The sequence below is a fragment of the Sciurus carolinensis genome, chromosome 4 (assembly GCF_902686445.1).
Source record: "Sciurus carolinensis chromosome 4, mSciCar1.2, whole genome shotgun sequence".
Classification (NCBI taxonomy): Eukaryota; Metazoa; Chordata; class Mammalia; order Rodentia; family Sciuridae; genus Sciurus; species Sciurus carolinensis.
This window is the reverse complement of record NC_062216.1, coordinates 66,956,390-66,978,410: the sequence shown is the minus strand read 5'-3', so window position 1 is coordinate 66,978,410 and position 22,021 is coordinate 66,956,390. Positions and strand designations below refer to the sequence as shown.

Genomic DNA, 22,021 nt, shown 5'->3' with positions numbered 1-22,021 from the left:
AAAAAAAAAAAGACTTGCAGAAATTGCAGGTTAGATGCTACAGTTTGGATGTGATGTGTCTGAATGACCCATGTGTTAAAGGCTTAGCCCCCAGCTGGGTGCTTTTGGGGATGGTGGAAACTTTAAGAGGTAGAGTCCAGTGGGAATTCTTCAGGTCATTGTAGGTATGTATACCCTTGAAGGGAGGATGAGACCCCCAAGTTCATTTTTTTCTCTCTTTTACTTCTTGGCCATGAGATGAATGACTGCTCTACCACATGCTCCCTGCCATGATGCACTACCTTGCCACAAGCCCAAAAATGATGGGGTCAATCGATAATGACTGGAACCACCCACTGTGAGCCAAAATAAGGTACAAGTTGGTTATCTTAAATGTTTGTTATAAACACAAAGCTAGCTAAGACATTAGTATAGTAGCTGAATCTATACACTCATCTAAGGATGTCATATACAAACACCTGACCCAGGTGGGTCTTGTCTGATGGTCAAAGACAAGACTCCACGGCCTTAAGTAGAAGTCAGAAAACTAGCCTTTTATGCAATTTTCTCATAATGAGCCTCCAGTGTGCCTGGGCAGGCTGCATATCACTCTGACACAGTGCTCATGGTGCAATCAATGAAAAGACCTCCTATATCTCCTACTGATTGAAAACCTATTCACTTCGAGCCAAGAGAAGGGAATCCAAGCTCAACATCTGTCCATTCCCCAAACACAAAGCCTCTCATTAAAAATTCCTAAATTGGATACTGAGTGCAGGAGTTGCCTAGTTGACCTCATTTATCTGGAAAGATTAAACTGGATGGAAACTCAGGTTCCCTAACTCCATCCACTGCTCTTTCCCAGATACCTCACAGCTACTTGGAAGAAATTTGTAATCTAACCAAAGCTTATTAAGCAGGGACTAATGTTATAAAGAAAGGTGTTGATGCCAGGCATTGTGGTGCACACCTGTAATCCCAGCAGTTTGGGATTACTCTCTTGGAAGACTGAGGCATGAGGATTGCAAAAAGTTCAAAGCCATCCCCAGTAACTTAGCAAGGCCCTATGCAACTCAGTGAGACTCTGCCTCTGCTTAGTGGTTAAACCCCCAGGGTTCAATGCATAGGAAGAAGAAGAAGAAACAAGAAACAAGAAAGAAGAAGAAGAAGAAGAAGAAGAAGAAGAAGAAGAAGAAGAAGAAGAAGAAGAAGAAGAAGAAGAAGAAGAAGAAGAGGAGGAGGAGGAGGAGGAGGAGGAGGAGGAGGAGGAGGAGGAGGAGGAGGAGGAGGAGGAGGAGGAGGAGGAGGAGGAGGAGGAGGAGGAGGAGGAAGGGCATTAGGTGGATATGTATTTCTGGGGGCTGCACCAAATTCACCAAGAAAAGCACATTTTTGTTAAGCTGGACTTACTGAGATGAGTGGAAGCAGACATCTAAGGAACACTGTCATGACCTGTCCCAACTGACTTTCCTGGAACAGTTACTACAAGGTCCAGCTGCAGTTTCACACCACACCTACGCCTACTTGTGTGAAGTCTGCATTCCTGGCATTTCCAACAGGATGAGGAAGTAATGAGAATGAGAGAGCTCCCACGTTAGCTAAGAGGAGGAAGCACTCACTGAACAGGTGGAAGTTTCTCCCAGGGAAATCCTGGAGGCTCACTGTCAACCACTATCATGTGTCTATAAATTTCATTTGACAGGAGACATGGTGTCAAAGGAGTAGAAGGTGACAAAAACCAAAAATATAAAAGGATTCCTGCCAAACTCAGTCCGGCCTCCATGTGTGACATTAAAGATACAAAAAAGGAGCCACCCCTACCCCTTGCACGGCAGTCTGTGCAGCTGCCCTTGGGATGTTCCTCCATGGTAAGATCATGAGCCAAGAAGTGGGGAGTGGGTTCTAAAGATTATTCAAAAACATATTAACCTGTAGGACTACAAACACTACATGCACCATGACACGAAAAAGATGGTTGATTTGCCAGCTTGGTTGTTTTCTTTCTTTTGTTTTTTATGGTAGACCCAGAGCAATTTAATCACTGGGACTCAGTACAAAATGAAAAGCAGGGTTCCCTGTTAAAAATTTTAAGATTTCAAGATTTTGACAGGATACTAAACCAAGTCCTTTTTACAGGGGGGACTGTACAAATTGCATATTCATGAAACAAGTGCTGGGTACACCTTACTCTCCATAGCAATTTTTTTTGATACCAGGGATTAAACACAGGGGCACTCAACCACTGAGCCACATCCCCAGCTCTTTTTAGTTTTTATTTTGAGACAGGGTCTCACTAAATTACTGAGGCTGACTTTGAACTTACAATCCTACTGCCTCAACCTCCCCAGCTGCTGGGATTATAGGTGTGCACATCACAGTCAGCAACATTCTCTTTTTATACCAGGTAGAATGAATAGTTTATTTGTCAGGTAATTGCTATGGTCTGAACATTCTTCCCAAAATCCATGTGTTGGAAAATTAACCCATTCCACAGTGTTGGGTGGTGAGGCATTTGGAGGTTCTAGGTCATGAGGATAGAGCTCTCCTGAATGAATTAATGTCACTATAAAAGAGCTTGCGGGAGCAGGTTTGCTTTCTTGCTCTTCCATCTTTCACTATGTGATAGAATACTAAGAAGATCCACACCTGCCTTGATCTTGGACTCTGCAGCCTCCAGAACTGTGAGAGGAAAAAATATTTTTTTTCTGTTCTTTGTAAATTAGTCTCAAAAATTTTTATTGCAAGACAAAACAAACCAAGACACCACTCCACCTCAATAGTCAAGCTGTCTATACGCAAATTTCACTTCTCTGCTTAAAGCCTGGGTGGTCCTAAGCAAGTTATTTATGCTTTCTGAGCCTCAGATTTCTCAAATATAAGACAGAAATGACAATATAGAAAACAACATTTACAAAGCTACCGGTATAAAGTAAACAAAATTGGCTATTATTAGCTATTTTTATTACCTAGCAGGAAGGCAGTAGGTTAAGAAATGCATTGAATGGTCGTCAGTGATTAGGGAGCATTTGAAAACTCAGTATTTAGGAATAATATTACCACTGGGGAAGAGTAGTCAAATGTGTGGGTAATTCCATATTTACCCTTGAAATGATTCTGTGAAAGACTTGTGTATCATCCCATGAAGTCAGTTCCTGGCTAGTGAGTAGAAGTCACTGGTAGGCAAATTTGGGTTCCACAAAGAGAAGAATTTTCTATTATACCATATGTAGAGAGAATCTAACGAGTTCTCCATTTCCAAGGACATCCAAGGAGGCTGAACCACCACCTCGTCAAGATGCAGAGTAAATTTATGTATTAGGCAGATGGCATTCAAGTTCTCTCCCATCCCCAAGATTCTATAGATTCAGTGTAGTTTCAGTGCTTCTATTCTGCAGCTACAAAGTCTAATTTTATTCCTTCCCATGGCCCTCCACCAAATCAGCCCTTCTGTCTTCCCTTCTTTCCTGCTCAACCATTTTTCTGTAGCCAAGTGCACTTATAGATTCAGGAAGCTCAACAGCATCCAGAGCCTTTATTCTCCTTCCCACCAAACACTCTGTTGTCCTTTGCCCATTCTCTAGTCCTCCTATTTTCTTTCCTTCCTTCTTATGTTGTCTCCTATCTTCCCACTTTAGGAAACCCACCCTGATTAGGAGATTAGAGAAAGGAGTTGCTAGAGCATAAATGGAGCAGAGCACTGGCATGGAGAAAATAGTTCTAGGTACCTGTACCAGACTTCCTGCTTATGGGGTAAGAGCCTGGGCAACTTATTCAATCTACTGCACCCTCATTAGTTTATCTGATAAATCTGTATAATATTAGTAACTGCTTCATAGAGTTATTCTGAAATTTAAATTTTAATGCAGAAAAGTATTTAGCATGTAGGCAGTCCTCAATGGATGTTAGCAATTATCATTATTGATGCTCACCCAAAGACAGTTGCAGATGGGATCCTATTCTTGCTTTTTATTCAACTTCTAAAAGGTGTATGTGTGTGCATACATGTATATAAGAGAGAGAGAGGTTGAGAAAGCTCTCTGAAATAATTATATGCATTTTTATGTCTATCTTCAACACAATTTTAAAGATTTTCCTCCATGTTCATGGCACCATGCTGCATATATAGCAGTAACATAAAAAGATATTTAATAAATTATTTCTCCCAGCAGAAAGTTCAAGAACACAAGAAATAAATAGAAACTAGAAAACATTCTACCACTGATATCTTAAGGATACCATTAAATGGTAAGTATTAAATACATATAGGTGCATATTTCATATCAAATATATTTAACATATCATGGGCACTATGCATTAAATCATCTATGAGCAATTCAAATGACCATTGTAGTTAAGAATACCCCCTCACAAAAATATGAGGTTACATAAGAAGCCACTGGGGTGTCATTCCTTTCTTTATTTTTTAATTTTTTAGTGGGTCTGGGGATTGAACCCAGGGCCTTGTGCATTCTAGACAAGTACTCTACCACTGAGCTACACACCCAGCTCTGAATCCAGTTATGAACCTTAACCACCTCACTCTTTGCTTTCCCCTTTTCCCCTATTTATCAAACCATTTCATCCACACCCCCCGGGGCACCTGACACACACACAGTTGACACCCTAAGTAAAGTCAGTGAGTGTTTCGTTCACCTTCTGCTTTTTCCCCACTTTAATAGCATCCATAAGAATCTCATCTGTCAAGTGGAGAGTGATACATTTCACTCCTTTGTCAGACAATGTTTAAGGGAGAGTAAGACTGTAAAAAATTAAGGACTAGGGATCACTGCTTTCACTGGTTTCATTTATTTGCATGTTGGTAAGAGAGCTAGATTAGGAAAGCAACCCCAACATTACTGTAAGGGAAAACCTCTATCTTTTCCTTTGCCTCCTGTAGTTCTATTCAAATGTAAATTTTGAGTGCTGTATTTTTAAAATCAGATTTACCATATATTAAGTCAAGTCCTCCTCTCTGCCAGATACTGGTCAAATGGAGCTGAGATCTCTAGTCAATTGAATTGTGCTTATCATGATAGAAGACCCAAACTAGCTCTTGTCTTTGGCAAGACTGTGCTTGTCTGTGTCTCAAGTGATGGACCTCATGTTTGTCCATGGCCACGAACTTCATCTTTCCTCACTCCTTTGCTTTGATCCCAGCTGCCTCTGCACATTCCAACTTCCTTTCTCCTTGCAGTAGCGTTCTGGCACCAGCTCATACTAGCTTGTGAGAGAAGATTGTTAAATTTTCAGAAATGTTGTGAGCCAATTGTTAAACACAGCCAATATGAAAACTAAATTATGTAAACTCACAATTAAATGAATTCTATTAGAAACAAAGGGAAGAACTACTCAAAAACTTATCACTCTCTAATTATTTTACTACATTTTACTATCATCTTTGTTCTCAGAGTTGTTTACATCTTCTGTTATTGAAAGGGTGGGAAAATTATATGACTGTTTGCTTCTGCACTTCCCTTTCTAACTTCACATTCAGTAACGTTCATGTTGGGTTTGTTGTTGTTGCTGTTGTTGTTTTGGTACCGGGGATTAAACCCAGGGCACTTAACCACTGAGCCACGTTCCCAGTTCTTTTTAACTTTTTTATTTCAAGACAGGGTCTCACTAAGTTGCTAAGGCTGGCTTTTCATGTTGGTGTTTTGGGACCAAGTCACAGACTATTTACAACAGAGAGGTCAGCAAATACTACACACATGGGGGCTTCCTTCATTATTGTATCCATTGATTAGACCCAGGGTCCGCCTATTCTGACCAAGGGCCTGTTTTTTGTAAGTCCCCGGAGCTAAGAATGTTTTTGTGTTTTAAAGGGTTGCAAAAAATAATATTCAGAATCTCTCTTTGGTAGAGAACATTATATTGTACTCAGTCAGTTTAGAAGGCAAACGATTTCTCTAATTTATCGTGCTATGCCTTTGAGCCAAACTGTGAGCCTCCAGTTGGGCTCTTCTTGCCTTCTTCTACCTCCTTACTGACGATGATACGCCTGGTGTTAGAACTGCACTGACAATTGAACTTGATGGAACACACGGCAAATGGAATCCAATCATCTCACCACCAGAGTTACATGAACACCACAGAACCAATAACAGTGAAAATGTTTTGATCAGTAGAAGCATTAGATGAGGGGGGGCACAGAAAAAAGATGAATTGACTGAAACCATCTTCATATCACAAAATTAAGTGGATAGTTGGCAATTATCCCGGTTATCGGATCAATATAAGTGGACAGACCACCCCTTCTCTTTCCTTGCCTGTGAAAAATCTATGTTGGAGCTTAATGATCTACATTGCCAAAATTAACTGGGTAATTATAAAATCTAACTGTATCTTTTTATTTTTAAGCAATTTCACCTCTGTGTCATTCTGAAAGTAATAAATGATTGGAAGGGGCTGTCCTCATTTAAGGACAATCTTGTAAGAATCACTGGAATTCTTTGGATGTTTACCAAGAAGGCAACAATTAAATTTCAAAGCTAAAAACCAGCAGAAGCAGAACATTTTAGTTGTCCTTATTCCCTTTCTTTTCTCCAGTGTGCCAGGTACCCTGCTGACACCTGTCATTGGAGCGCCCGATGTCATCTAAGTTAGGCCCCGGATGTATGTCATTGCTTTCTCTCAGTGATTTACCCTGTCACAATTCTTACCCATTTTCTACATTGCAACTAGAATTAAATTTCTGAAACTTAGATGTCACATCCCTCTTTTAAAATCCTTCCACTGCACTCTCTTTTTCCTAGAGAAAAAGATGCAAATTCCCATAGCTCAAGATCCCAGAAGACTCTTAACTACCCAACTTCAAAGTTAGTTATATCCTTAATGAACAAGAAACTTCTAAGTCTGTGATTCCCAAACTTTGATGTACATTATAATTATGAGGGAGCTTTAAAAAAAACTTCATTCCCAGCTCACATCCCATATCAAATAAGTTGGATTATCTGGGGGTGAAGAAGCACTTGGCATCTTAGGTTATACTAAAAACACTGTAATAGTGTTTTGGTCACCCAGATTGCCTGGCATACAAGAGAGCATTTTTTAGACTTTTTTTTTAAAAAGAAGCCTATTATCATACTAAGTGTATGGTGCAATAGCTTTAGTCTTTCTCCTCCATTAAACTTTTTTTTTTCTTTTTGCAATGCTGGGTTTGAACCCAGGGTCTTGCACATGCTACACAAGCGCTCTGCCCCTCATCTACATCCCCACACCTCCTCCATTCAACTTTAAGATCCTAAAAGGTAGGATCTGTATTTTTGTTGTACTGATGATATTTAGATAGTACTTGGCACCTAATGGGCACTCAACAAATGAGTGAACATATAAATAAACAAATGATATTAAACAGGAGACACTGAATAAGAGTTAAGTTTAAGGGGCCTTAAAAGGAAATATTCTCCCTAATTTAAGAAACAAAGTCATTCATGTCTGTTTTTTATAAAGAGAAGCAAGGAGCACCCCATGTTTCACTGAATTCATCCCATAGACCCTCATTAACAATCAGGGGGGAAAAGTCTTGCCCGGAAATGGGAGGCCTGAAGTCCAGTCCTGTCTGTCATTCCCAAATAACAAAGTCACTCACTTGTATTTATTAAGGACTTGATACAACCATTGTGCTTTAATTGCATTTTATTATTTAATCCTCAACAACAATCCTGTAAAGGATTATAGGATTATAATCCAATAAGGCCTGTTATAAAGTAGGCCTTATTAGCATCCTCATTTAGTAAAGAAGCAAATAGAAGTTTGCATAGACATGTGAATTGCCCAAGTTTCCTCACCAGCTGGGCCAGATTCAAACCCAAGAAGCTTGTTCTTGACACACAGGCTGCCAAGAATTCCTGTCTACTGGTTCTCCATCCTCGATGCAGTTGGAATCAACTTGGTCCAACTTCAGAATTTTATTGACTCATCTGCATAAGCCCTGGTCATTAGTGTTTCTTTTAAAATGCCTTCCAGCAATTCCAGTATTCCTGAGAACTTCGACTCCAGGTGCTCTCTACCACAAGCTGATGTGGCTACTCAAAATTCACTTCTCTGGGTTTCTTTGTTCTGTACAAAGAGATAACTGAAACCATTTATGTTGACCACAATTCTGACTTGAACGCTAGAAATTATCCCTGTTTTTCCTCCACCCTAAAACTTAGGCCCAGGCAAAGAGGGGGCTCCTGGAATCTCAATATGTGGCTTCATCCAACCTTCCCCTGGATTTTTTCAGCCTCTGATAAAAAGAACTTGGAGGCTATGATAAACTAGCACTATCTTAATTTGTGAGAGACTGTAAAGGAAACAAGTTATATAGCTTCTTTGGAAATATAAGGCGTAATAAATAGCTCAATGGATAAACCTTGGCAGTCATGCTTGAAGATCAGCTTTCAGCTCTGGGAAAGGAGATAGAGAGCACAGGAGAACTCGCTGACTGTCAAACAAGCCCTTTCATAGACTGACCTGGTCTTTTCCCTGCCTCAGAATGACAGGTTGAAGAAGTAGGGAATTCAGTTTATGTTTTTCTTACGAAAGGAAATTCCAAGGAGACCGACAGAAGGTTGAGTAGGTGAAAGTTGCTAGTGGTTCAGGTATGTATGCTTCACATAAGTGAATACCTGGGTCAAGACCCAATAGTTCCTCTATTCCATGTGCTCTTGGGAGAATCTTACTTAGTCTGGTTTGCTCCAATGCCAGTGGGGACCAAAGTGGCTTTAGGATGATACCTATGACTCAGAGCCTATAAGACCTAAAGCCCAAGACAAATCTGACTTCCAAGAATAACCAGGACTAGCCCCACACCCTTAGTACCATTCTCCCTGGTCAGGATGCACAGTGTCTTCATTTTGTTATCCTTGGTAATTCCTCTGAAGAGACTGAGGCCTCTCTTTTTGTCTCCACCATTCTTACAGATCATGCCAAACTTTTCACATAGCACTCACCCCAATTACTGCAATTACCTGTCCATATTGTCAGTTTTCGCAGGGAGACTCTAAGCTCCAGGCGGTAGGGAATGTGCCTATCTTGCTCAATGTCTTGCCTGTTCCACCATAACAGCTTCATAAATGTGCATCTGGTGAACAAATGACTGCATGTAAAGGTGATTAACAAATGAATACAGCAATACTTGCTACCTACTTCGAGGGGAAGTAGTGAGATGTGAGTTGCTATGTGTATCATAAGAGTTCTCTCAGTGTAGAGTAAATATGACTTATTGGGCTAAAAAGGGATGTCTGCTTTTCTGACAGCTTCTTATTTTCTTTTATAATTTCATGTTATTCTTAATAAGAGTGATCAAAACCAAACAATGGTTTTGGTGTTTGGGGTTCTTAATAAATATATTAGCTAAAGACCCTGACAGGGAGTAACCCTGTTAGCAGTGTGAGCCCTGCTTGCCGGAATCATGGTCACTGCTCCTAGGAGTCTCCATGACAGCGGTGAAGGTCAAAGCGTTGGGGAAGGGCCATTTATTAGCACCAGGAAATGTGGAAAACACCCTGCCCTTTAATCTTCAAATTACCTCAAGGAAAACAGAAAACAATGCTGGCATCAGACATTATCCACAGAGAAAGCAGAGCCTTCTCTGTACTCTCAGACCCTGCTTTTAAAGCCTCATATTTTATGATTATATCAAAACACTTAAAGTGTTTCAAAGAGCTCTTTCAGCAATACTCACAACAGTCACAAAATAAATGTTATTATCTCCTTATTACAGATTAGGAGAACTGGTCTGGTTTCTTCATGATTTCTTCCATAACCACAGAGATGGGGGATGAGCTACAGAGCCCGTCTCCCAACCCAAAGGCTAGGGCAACTACCAACAGCCTCCCCTCCAAAGACTGTCACTGAAAAGACTGATTCCTGCAGCAACGTTGCATATACTTCTCTAGTTGCACTTTTTTTTTTCTTTTGTTACTGAGGATTGAACCCAGGGGTGCTTTACCACTGAGCTACATTCCCAACCTTATTATTTTTTATTTTGAGACAGGGTCTCTCTAAATTGCCCAAACTGATCTTGAACTTGTGATCCTCCTGCCTCAGCTTCCCAGCTGGTTGGAATTACGTGTGTACACCACCATATTGGGCTATATTTGCACTTTTTATATACAGCACTCTGTCCCAAGATGTCCAAGGACATCACAGAAATGAAAGTCAGAGTCTGGCAATGACAATAATGTTGAAAAATAAAAATTACAATCATTAGTAAACTAAAAGATAGGAGACAATAATTCTGTACTTTACATTATGATATTTTGTTACTACACAAATAAACTACTAATTTTAGTTCTAGAAGTAAGTGAGACCCTCTTGTACAGGATATATATCTTGCTATTATTGGGAGCAATGGTCAATTAGTAAATATTTATGGAGATGTCTCTGTATACCAATCACTTTCTATTCTAAACACTTCACAGACTTTATATTATTTAGTTCTAGCAAAATCCTAAGAGGTTGAAACTCTTTTTGTCTCAATTTTATAAGAAACCGAGGCCTAGAAATTTGCAGACACCTCCCACCTCACCCAGGTTACACAGGTGGGAGGAGGTGGAACTAAGATGTGGACCTGGATCCCTTTGAGTCCAAAGCTCATGCTCTTAATCATTATGCTATGTTTTCTCCACAAAAGAAAGACATTGTGCTAGATTAAACTCTGTGTAGTGTAGGGAGATTGAAGGAATCCTAAATCCCAGAAAAATCAGTCAGCTAAAATTACTCAGAAATAGTTCTGGTCATTAAAGTATCCCCTAAACACAAGGTCAGAAATACCATGACTTAAATGACACTGGAGTAGAAATACAGGTCAAATTCAATTACAATGAATCTGAAGGGAGGATCCAAGTTCTTATTGTGTCCTGGAACTTTATCATATTAAATGTTGCCTAATACCAACTATTTGTGGCCTTGTTGATCCTTTCTTTTCTCTGAATTCTGGCACTTGCTTGTTCATTATATATTACCATTTATTATTCACTACATTTTTTCATGTATGCTAGTTTTTGTCTCCTCAACTAGATTTTAAATTCATTGAGAGTAGAAACTGGGCTTCATATTTGTCACCCTTTCCAACCTATTATGTGTTTACACTGTGCCCAAACTGGATGCCTACTAAGTGTGCAGAAGATTCTCAGTATAATTTATTTATTAACTTGTTTATATAATATGAATCAGCAAACTGTTTTCTCCAAAGAACAAGATAGTAAATATTTTAGGTTTTGCAGGTGATATGGCTTCTATTGCAACTACTAAACTCTTGCTGTTTGGAGAAAACGGACAATACAATGAGAATAGCTGTTTTCCAATAAAACTTTATTTACAAAACAGAAAGAGGGTCAGATTTAGCCTGTAGGTTATAGTTGAACAAGCCAGTACAGACTACTTATAATAGACTCAAAGGACCAGGCATTGTAGCAGGTAGATACATGCCTCCCCTTTATCCGTTCAGTCCCCAGTTCCCACTGTGAGAGTCCTAGCTTCTGACCAAGCCATGTATTTTTCCAAAGCCTGTCCCCTTGGACTTAAATTTAGGTTCAGCACAATATTTTGCAGTTCAATTTCCTCTAGGGCCTCATACATCAGTTTAAACAGAGAAGAATCAATCACAAAGTAAAAAGCTAACATAGTAGGTTTTAACAATAACCAGTAATTAGAAAATCTTTCAAAAGCATTCTACCTAAGCCTCTGACATTCTTTTTGACTGCTTCTTATAGACTGCCATATAAATCATCACAGACAATTTGAAATATGCTCTCACCTGGATTAAAAATCCATGGAGAGGACCAATCACCCTGGCAGAAAGCCACCCAAAGCATGGCCCGGTAAATGTTTCTTCCTCCCAAGAGTAACTGCTTTCCTTATACAAGGAGGGAGCACAACAAATGAAAGAGGAAAACCTATTTTTTCTTGATCAAAGTACTTAGCCCTCAGTTTTGATAGCACATTAAAAACTCTTTAATGGGTTGCCACGCTGACCTAATTTCTTTGTGGGATGCTTCTTTGAACAGATTGTTCAGCATTGTTTCTGGATTTATCTATATGTTTGTAAAGATTTGATATGCATTTGATGTGAACAGAAGTGGTTCAATAGAGAACCACAGAATGTGGAGCTGAGAAGCACCCTTCTAATTCAATCCCTTTATTCCACAGAGAAGTGTAGTGACATGCCCCACAATGTGGATTATTTGCTCAAGTCAGATAATTACACAGCCCATCCCTACATGATGATCATATTATGATGATCATATCAGGTAGTACATACCTAGTTAGTAGGAGAGGCAATCTAGTGAGGACCCCTAACACTACCCCATTCCAGAACAGGACTCCCGCAGGTACTAAATCACCCACACTAAGTCATATCTTCCTCATGTGTTTTCAGAGACATGGCAGGTGACCTTTATACACCTTCCATTGTCCCTTTCTTGGTGCACTGATAATTACATATCGCAATTTGTCTTCTACAGTCTTGACTGGTCCTTTCCACATTTTCCCTTCCTCTTAATAATTATTAAGTCACTTAATTAAGTGACTGATTACTTTGACTAAGACTCATAGACATTAGTTACCAACATCAGGTCTTTGTAGTTTAAGCCAATTATCACTTCATGTGGACTTAAAGGTACTTCCTTATGTCTTGGTGTGTTTGGGTCATTAAGGAGACAACTAAAAAGGTGTTAATATAGAGACCCCTAGGCCCATGAATCTTTTATCTAACTGATCCTTGACAATGACAGTAAAATTAATACATTTTGTGGGACTGGTGAAGAGAAGCGAAGAGAGATCAAAAGAGAACATGTGTGTCTGGTCTCCTGCTCCAAAGAGCTCTGATTAGCCCAGTCCTTCTCCAAGTCCAAGGATAAGAGAAGTCAAGTCCAGGGAGGAGCTGGGTTCAGAATGGAGAAGTTCCAATTCTTTCCACAGCTTACCTGCTACGCTGGCCAAAGTCCACCCTGCCGGTCTCTTCCTTCCTCATGGTCCCCAACTTTCATCCTACATCTGCACCTTCTCATTCCACTCCATTGCCCAAGTGATTATTTCAATCTTAATCCCTTTGGACAACCTCCTAAAACACAGAACTATGTCTCCTATCTTATTTCTTCTTTAGTGAAGTTCTGATAAATATGTTTTAGCTCACGTCCTACATCTCATAAAATTATTGGGAATGAGCTACTCTGGGATTTATGTGTTCCTTGTCATTTATGCAGAACTTTGTTGAGATGATCTGAGTATTGACTGAGTAATGGGACTAGAAGTATCCCTTCTGGGCTTCTATTAGAAATAATAATAGTACATAACTTATATCTCAATAAAACTGCTTTTAAGAAGTAATAATGATGATGAAACTAATAATAATGATGATGTGGTGAAGCTACTAGTAGTAGTAATAATAGTTTTTTTTTTTTTTTCACTTGCAGAGCAGTTTACAGATTGCAAAGCTTTTTCAGGAACATTTTCTCTCTTGATCATATTCATACCCCAAAATTGGTAGGGCACCTATTATGACCACCAAGGTACAAGTGAGGTCATTTGTTGAAGATCACATAGACAGAAAGGGTAAACTAAACTATATTCCCTTTCTAGGGGGTGCTTTTCTACAATGCTCTGCTACTTAAAAAATGAACTGCGCATTGAAAACAACTGATAACACACTGCTTCCAACTGTGTCTCATCACTGGGAGAGGGAGTTAATTCTTCATTTCCATCATCCTTTGGAATAAAATTCCTAGCAAAAAGGGAAGCTCAGACAGATAGTACAAGCAAAGCCTCAGAAGCCGTTGAAGTTGCTTTAGAATCACAAACTCTCAGGGGCATCCTGGAAGCTCTTCTTCTCCCCTTCATACTAACACATGCTACTTTAGGACAAACGCAAACCTTAGAGGTTAATTACACAACAAAGAAAAGAGTACTAATAAAGCATGCTTTGCATTTGTATTTTAAGATTATTATCACATAAAGAGTTGATCAATATTTGTATACAAATATTCACACATAGCTATAAAACCAAATATTTTTCAGTCTTATCCCTGTTTTCAAATAATTTCAACATCTCTGCTTATGTTACCTCAATTGATTAGGTGGTGAATTTTGCCTTAGTCATTGCAATGGTATAAAAATCCTAGATCCAGTAATGATTTTTTTTATTGTATCAGAAACTCATTTAAAATTGCAGTATCTAACTTTATAAAAACAGGTGCTACCACATATTTAATCTCATAATGACAATTATAAAGTAATCATGAAACCCAAAGGCACCAATGTTTGTCTAAGGTATCATGACGAGGCTTATGGAAACAGTGGAAGGATGTCAATCCCACAGAAGCCAATAGAAATGGCAGTGATGTGGATTAGAGAAGAATTTGCCTATTTGAAATAGTCTTTTACTAATGTCAAGTTTGCAACGTAGACTATTTGGATATATGGTGATGAATTGGTTCTACGAACAAAGATTATTCAAGTAGAAAGTAGGCAGAAGTCTGGTGTCATCCTAGAAGGTCAGAGATTTGGGCATTGAGAGGGAAAAAAAAAGAATGAAAAGAAAAATAATGAAGATTTGTGGGCCACAGACAAAAATAATATGGCTATGCTAAAGTCACTGCAACATTATTTCTTTTCCAAGTATGACTTTTAGTCTTTTAAGTCTTTATAAATGATATTTAAAGGCAAAGAATAACAAAATAAAAACTTTTCTATTTCTTTCTATCCCCTTCAGAATGTAAACACAAAAAGACCAGGATTTACTAATTGTTCTTTTATCCCAGCTTGAATTTCAGCATTCTATAAATCAAGAGCTCTTCTTAAAAAAAATAAAGACTGATATTTAATGAGTTAACTAATTCCTGGTTTAATTCAATAGAATAAGCATTTATTGAATCTGTTATGCACAAAGCATTGAACTAAGTACTAGGGAGTCTGCAAGGGCATAAAAAATAAACAAGCATATATAAAATTTTTTAAATTACTGTATGGAATTTATTATTTGTCCCCTTTCTGCTTATCTGTCAAGAAAAGCAAACAATTCTTTTGCTATTATGGTGACTTTTTTTGTTCAAAAAAAATTTATTGGTGCATTAAAGTCATACAAAATGATGGGAACTGTTGTTACATATTTGTACTTGCACACAACATAACAATATAATTTGACCAGTATCACTCCCAGCACTTGCCTTCCCTCCCTTTCTCTCACTCTCTGGTTGGTGACTCTTATTTTCATCCTTTTTAGAACTGAGGAAAATAAATGAACATATTAATTAATTAAATAAATCCTGTAATTCCAGAGAAAGAGAGTTAAGTACCCCAAGAAAAACAGCAACAACAACAGAGTTCACTGAGGAGTTAAAGGGGAAAAAGAGATTGTATGAGAGAAAGAGGCAGCAGGTGAGTTTTCTGGGAAAAGTTCATTCTAGGCTAACAGGACAAATGCACAAAGGAACTGAGGGCAATGTGTAAGATCATCGGGAGAAAACAGTTCAGACACAAAATGACAGAAACAGGAGACAGGGTCATTTCCTTCACTAATTCTAAACAGAACAAAACCCAATACCTTTTAATAAGAATTGCATTGGTGTGGTATTCACATATGTTAATCTACCAATAAGCAAGGTAGCAGGATGTAAATCATACTCTTCTGTGAGATGAGGGTCTGGGAGGGACATCACCCTGTGATTTTAGCACAGACACAGCAAGCAATGATAAATCATGGAGAATGAATGAATGGATTTTGTTCAGTGGGCTCTCAGTAAGGGCTTTGTGACTGTAATCACACAGGTAACTCAGGCTATAGGGCATTTTTTAAAATGAACTTTTAAGATACTATAATGGTTCCCAGTATTGCCTACCTTCTCTTTTGAGCCTGAAGCAATTTGTTCTTTGGGGGCAGAATTTGTTCTGAAAATTTAAAAGGAAAATTATCTGCCTAAGGATCATGAAACCTAAGGGACAGAAGCTGAGGAAAAAAGAAAGAAATACCCCATTGTATGTGTGAGAGAAATGCAAAGTAGAAGCTGTGGGTTCATGCTGAATAATCAAAATTAGAAGAGCTAATGAAGTGAGAGAGAATCAGATTAGTCCAAGAGTTAAGCATAAAATTCCCCATTGTCCATATGACAAATTAAGCTTGATTTTAGAAGTGTGTGATCAAGGGCAAAGAAAGCTCAGAGATACTCCAAACAAGCCAGCAGACTATCATGGGACGTTGTCTAGTCAGATCTTTATGGTTTCTTAGTTGTCATAGTCCTAGGGTCTTCAACTTCAAGTCACAATGCATTAGGTAACAAAAAAAAAAATCAATTTAAAGAGTCAAAAACAGTACTTTAAAAAATGAAATATATGTAACTATATATGCATGCACATATAAATATCTATATTAGTATTATTTTATGAAACTTTTTTCAATTAATATCAGATATAAATATATAAATGTATGTTCTAGGTCAGATTGAAACTGAGCACCAGCCCATCAAAAAAAATGTTTGGAAATCCCTACAGCATTCTTCACCACTGGGAAGTCAGGATTGATGTTGATAGCAGAGGATCCAAAATGGAGCTTAACCAAGAATTTCAATAAAATTAAAATTGTGACTAAAAAGATTATATTGCAATTAATTGAGAGACCACATGTCCCCTATCTGTATCTAATAAGTAAGAGTTCATGAATGTGGGTAAGAATTTCTTAGTGCTAAATAAATGACTTACATCAATGTTTCTCAACTTTTTTAGTCTCAAGCCCTCTTTATACTCTTTCACATTTTACATTTCTTGCAAATATTTTTAATTTCTAGCTTAATAGAAGACAACTAGATTCTCATATCAGTTTCTGCTTATAATCTTGTCATTTAAATTTCTGCTTATATTCTATCACTGTTCCAGTTGAAATATATGATGAAACTCTAGCCTCACACAGATTATGTAGTTGAAAAGGGGATGATTATTTTAATAGTCTTTTCAAAAAATTGTGGATATTCTTCTTTGATAATACAGAAAAACTTGGCATGTGGCAGTTTCTCAAAAGTTGGTTGCAAAGTGCTATCTGGAATCCTATCTATTAATTTTTGATATTTTGGTACATTAAAATCCATGACTCCACCTTGTCCTTGAATGGATCTTTTACCTATACATGATTATGTAACATGAGACATTTGGTCATTTGGGAAATATTAGGTCGCTGATTTAAGGAGATCTTTCAAATGCTGACACTTTTCATTATATAATATTTGTAAAAATTACACTCAATATCACCTCTGATCTCATCAGAAAAGGCTTAATTATTGAGAAACTCTCATGTTCATGGCAGTAGATACATATATTCATTCCCACTTGAAGGCTCAAAAATTATCACTGGCAACAATAATTGTTTTCCTGGAAGTGACAGGTGAACTTTATTTCTGAAAAATGTATGTCAAACACCTACCTGAATAACTGTAGCTGGTCCATCTTTCAAGTAAAAATAGTGCTCCAGGAAAGTAAAAATTGTGCTCCAGGAAAGTAAAAATGATAACACTAATTCAGCTCACAACTCAAGCACGGGAGAATTTTCCTGAAGACAAATAGGGCACTTTGTATGCAGTAGAACTGCCTTAGACATGCTTACTATTTTTTCACACAGAACATTAAGAAGTATACCCAACAATTGAACTTTCAAAATTAATATATTTTACTGCTTTATCAAGAGACATTTGACTCAAACTTCTTTCCTTTTTCTTTTTCTTTTTGACTGAGAATACATTCACGGGCGGCAACAGTTTGATGGCCCTGCCTTGGTTCAAGTTGAGCTATCAGCACTTTTACCAATCATTGTTTTTGCACTATTGGTGCAAATGTCATCATAGTGAACAAATCAAGTAAGTCTTAGTATTGTCATAAACGTTGTTTTGACCTTGCAGAAGAACCCCTAAAAGGGTCTCAAAGACCAACCCCCACTCTCGCCAGGAGGGTTGGGGGCCGCAGTAAGAGAACCACAGGGTGTAGCACATTCAGAAATCACAGTTCTCTTAGTTTTCTGAATTATTAATGCTTGAAGCTTCTGTATTTGTTATATGTCTGATGCCTAAGTGCCAAAGAAGAGACATGACAAGTCGTCGAACATATCCAAGAGGGAAACCCTACCGCACCAATTCAAAGGTTCAAGTAGGAAGAAATCAGCTTAGAGGGGATAAAACAAAAAACACAAAACACACCGGGATCCAGAGGGCAGGTTTCAGCTTGTAGTTGCCAGTGGCAACGATCCTCGGTGGGTCATCGATTAGTGATGCCTTGCGACGGGCGGCGGGAGGAAAAGGCGGGGGGCGGTGGCTGGAGCCGGAAGGCCTCCCCGGGACTTGTGGTCGCCAGGGGTTTTTAGTTGCGAGGCCGCTCGCTCGTTCCGCGATCTATTGAGAGTGGCTTCGCAGAGCCCCTGTTGATGTCGGGGAGGGAGGGAAGATGGCGGCCGTGGCGGCGGGCGGCCTGGTGGGGAAGGGGCGCGACATCAGCCTAGCGGCCCTGCAGCGCCACGACCCCTATATCAACCGCATCGTGGACGTGGCTAGCCAGGTGGCCCTGTACACTTTCGGCCATCGGGCCAACGAGTGGGTGCGTGCGGACGCGACGGGGCGGTGCAGACTAGGGCTGGGGCGGGACCGGGAGATCCGACTCCGGACTCCAGGAGCTGGTGAGGGGAGGAGACGGGATGGTGGTAGATCGGGGCCTGAGGCCGAAGTTGTGGAGGTTGGACCCCTGGGCCCCGGGTTTTGCGGGGAATGGAGGTGGATCCGCGAATCCACCTGGAGTTGGGGGAAAGACTTAAATATCTGAAGTACCCCACGTTGGGAGACCAGAGCGATCGGGTGCGAGACCCTGAGAGCCGAAGGAGAGAGCACCTGATGCAGTGAGGCCGGAAGACTGATGTGCTCCGAGAAAATGATACTGTAAAACGCTGGCTATGGAGGATACAGGATAGGAGGCGAATCGAGGATACAGGATAGGAGGCCAATCGAAGAGTTTGGGAGCCTCAGTCCTAGATGGGGCTAAGAGAAACAAACCTTGACAGAAGGGGAGAATTTGAAGTTATGAACTCAGGGGAAACTCGAAGCAAAGAGGGGGGAAATAAAAGACAAACTCTGACTGGGTCCAATACTTAGACGGAGACTGACGGTTCTCAGGAAGATTAATATATTGCAGCCTTTGATATTGGAGTCCTTGTGGGAGCCGAATTATTTTAGTGTTCTCATAGCGGAGCCCCAGTAAATAGTAATGCAGTGCAATTTAATTTTCCTCACAATTAGAAGGGGGTAGGAGTACGAGACATTTTGAGGAGTTATTTTTGCGGGAATTGCCTCATGTAATTTTATAACTCATCCTTTGAACGTAGACACGTACTTTTCTGCTTCCTCACACTGATTTTCCGACCAAATAATATTCATATGCCCATTATATAACCATCCATCATTTTTTAAAAGTTACAAAACGGTATAAAGAACTTATTTTGAAAGGATTTCTGATGAATTTTTTGATGTGTTCTTCAAGTGAGAAACAAACATCAAAACTGAAGCAAAGAAAACGTCCATATTGAGCAAATCTATATTTTTCAACACTCACATTCATTAGCCTACATGTCTCCAGTATGGATCTTCAACTGCCTTAATAAAAACACACGTGGAAATGATTAACATAAAAAGACACTGGAAGGGCTGGCAGGAAATTAGGCTTGCCAGCCATGTGCATGGCCCTGGGTTCAATCCCCAGCACCACAAAAATAAATATGGAAATAAAGAAACTAAAATAGGAGGACAGTTTTGCCCTAACGTGTGTGTGTGTGTGTGTGTGTGTGTGTGTGTGTATGAGTGCGCATGGGCTGTACTGAGGATCCAACCTAGGGCCTCACCAATGCTAGGCCACCACTCTACCATTGAGTTACATCCTGGGCCCATTGCTCTAAGTTCATCACAAAATTCTTGAGAGTTTTGCCAAAAGTTCTTAACTGAAATGAGACAATTTAAGATCTGTTCTACGACTGGCTAAATCTAGAAGAAAAACATGGAGACCACTGTATTCATTGTTCTGTAATAGGAAGTGTACCACTAGATCAGGAGAGGGACTATTCTTTCCTAGTTCCCAGGTGAATTTATCACCTGGGTCTTTATATAAAAGGATTGAGCAATGTGGACAGTTTCCTCCATGGTAATTATTAAAAATGCATAAAGTTACATATGGCTCTTCTATTGCTCTATTAAAAAAAATGCCAAAGGCATAATGTAATTCTGTAATAGTAATTCTGTGGTAAATAAGGACAGTTAGTACTGTAAGCTGACTTGACATTAGGCCTAGAAATTGTTAACATATATAGTAGAGCATTGCTTTTGAATAACAATAGTTGCCTAAAGGCCCTTGACAGTTATCTGTGTGATAGAGACCTTTTAAAATCCTTGCAGAGATCCACTAGATATCCAGTGAAGCCTATCAACAAAAGCCTCATCAAAAGGCAGAAGTGTCACAATGCATTATTTACAGGAGTTATGTTTTCCTGCTTCCTGGACTTGTTGCCTTCAGACAGGGCGTAATTCATTCAGTAAAAGGTCATTCTTTCAAAGTACTAATCTTCAAGGCTGTGGTAGCCAGGCAAAAGGGAGAGACCTAGGTTCAGCTGCAAATAGTGACTGGAGGCAAGCAAATTGTCACTACTCTCTCCAGATGGCATCACTCACATCTCTGGATGGGAACCTTCTGATGCAAACCTAATAAAAGTATAAAGAACACTCTTGAGAATGGGCGAAAACTGGTGAGATATAAAGAAGGGGAATTCTTACTATACTGGAAATAGATGAAGAATGACAACAGACATTTAGAGGAGGAGAAATTAGAAATGAAGGATAGACAAAGAATGAACTGCCTTTAAAAAGACTGGGGAATGGAACTCAGTGGTAGATTATGTGCTTAGCATGCTCAAGGCCCAGGGTTTGATCCCCAGCACCAATTAAAAAAAAAAAAATGAGGGTTAAAAAAGGTTATATCGTGATTCGGAATTTTAGAGCTAGTCCTCCCCATTGCCAAGGACTGCCCCGCCCAATACCCTTATGTCAATTTAAGGCTATAGCCCTGTATTTTTTATGTTCTCCGTCCTTGGAGCAGTGGTTCTTTGCTGGAGTTGATTTTGCCTCCAGGTGGCATTTGGCAATGTGAAGAGACTTCTTTGTCACACTGAGGGGCAGGGAGGCTGCTAAACATTCTGCAACATACAGGCATTATTGTGCACCCCATAACAAAAATATGTCTGCTCCAAAACCTCAAAAGTGCTAAGCTTTAGAAACTATCTTGAGTGACTGTTGTCCTGTGTTTCTAGCTAATGGTTTTCCAAGATTATATGTATCAGAATGATGTGGAGTTTTTAGAAGTACAACCCACCAAATCTGAACCTCTGAATAATGAGGCCCAGACATTTGATACTGTTGAAATCTTCAAAGGAGACTGAAGTGCTACATGTATGACAGAGATTTGGAAAGATAAATGGAGACCTGCATTTTCCATATTTTAACTTAGAATAATGAGTAAAATAGAGATTGCTTCAAGTTGTTTGAAAAGTGCCATGCATGTGCTGAGTCCCAATAGTTTGTAAAATAGCATTACTTTACATTCCATTGTTATTTTTTGTTTTGAAATTTGTACTCCTTATTCTTTAACACTTAGATTTCATAATAGAGTATAATATCACATCATTAAATTGTACCCTTCAAATTTAAGTTAAAATATCCCAGGACTGTGAGCTAATGCTTTAACATAAAAGTCCTCCTTACTTGGAGGATCTAAGGAAAATCTAATAAAATTCTGTTTTAACCCCCAGTCTTACACTTTGCCCAGAAAGAAAAAAGAAAAAGAAAAAAGCCTGGTTGCCCTTGGATAATGGTGGAAGGATCAGGAAAATACATGAATTTGAGTTGACTCTGCTATAATAGAATAGAAATTTACATTTCTAGAACCTCTTTTATCCAGGTATCATAGAGCTCTTAAAATGTCTTTTTTTTTTTTTTCTTTTTCATTAAAAGATCTGAGTGGTGTAGGCCAGTTCTCTTTTTTTTCCAGTGGA

General features: G+C 39.1%; 1 protein-coding gene across 3 annotated transcripts in view; it reads left to right on the top strand.

Annotated features, from left to right (window-relative positions):
• Nucleotides 1-18,376: 18,376 nt before the first annotated feature.
• Dcp1b (decapping mRNA 1B) overlaps nucleotides 18,377-22,021 on the top strand; it is a 50,203-nt gene continuing 46,558 nt past the window's right edge. For 2 of the 3 annotated variants that reach the window (XM_047548294.1, XM_047548293.1), the window contains exon 1: nucleotides 18,377-18,534. In XM_047548294.1, the coding sequence (XP_047404250.1) occupies nucleotides 18,385-18,534 (150 nt within the window). In that variant the 5' untranslated portion in view covers nucleotides 18,377-18,384. The remainder of the gene's footprint in view (nucleotides 18,535-22,021) is intronic. The other variant, XM_047548296.1, reaches the window with a different exon arrangement.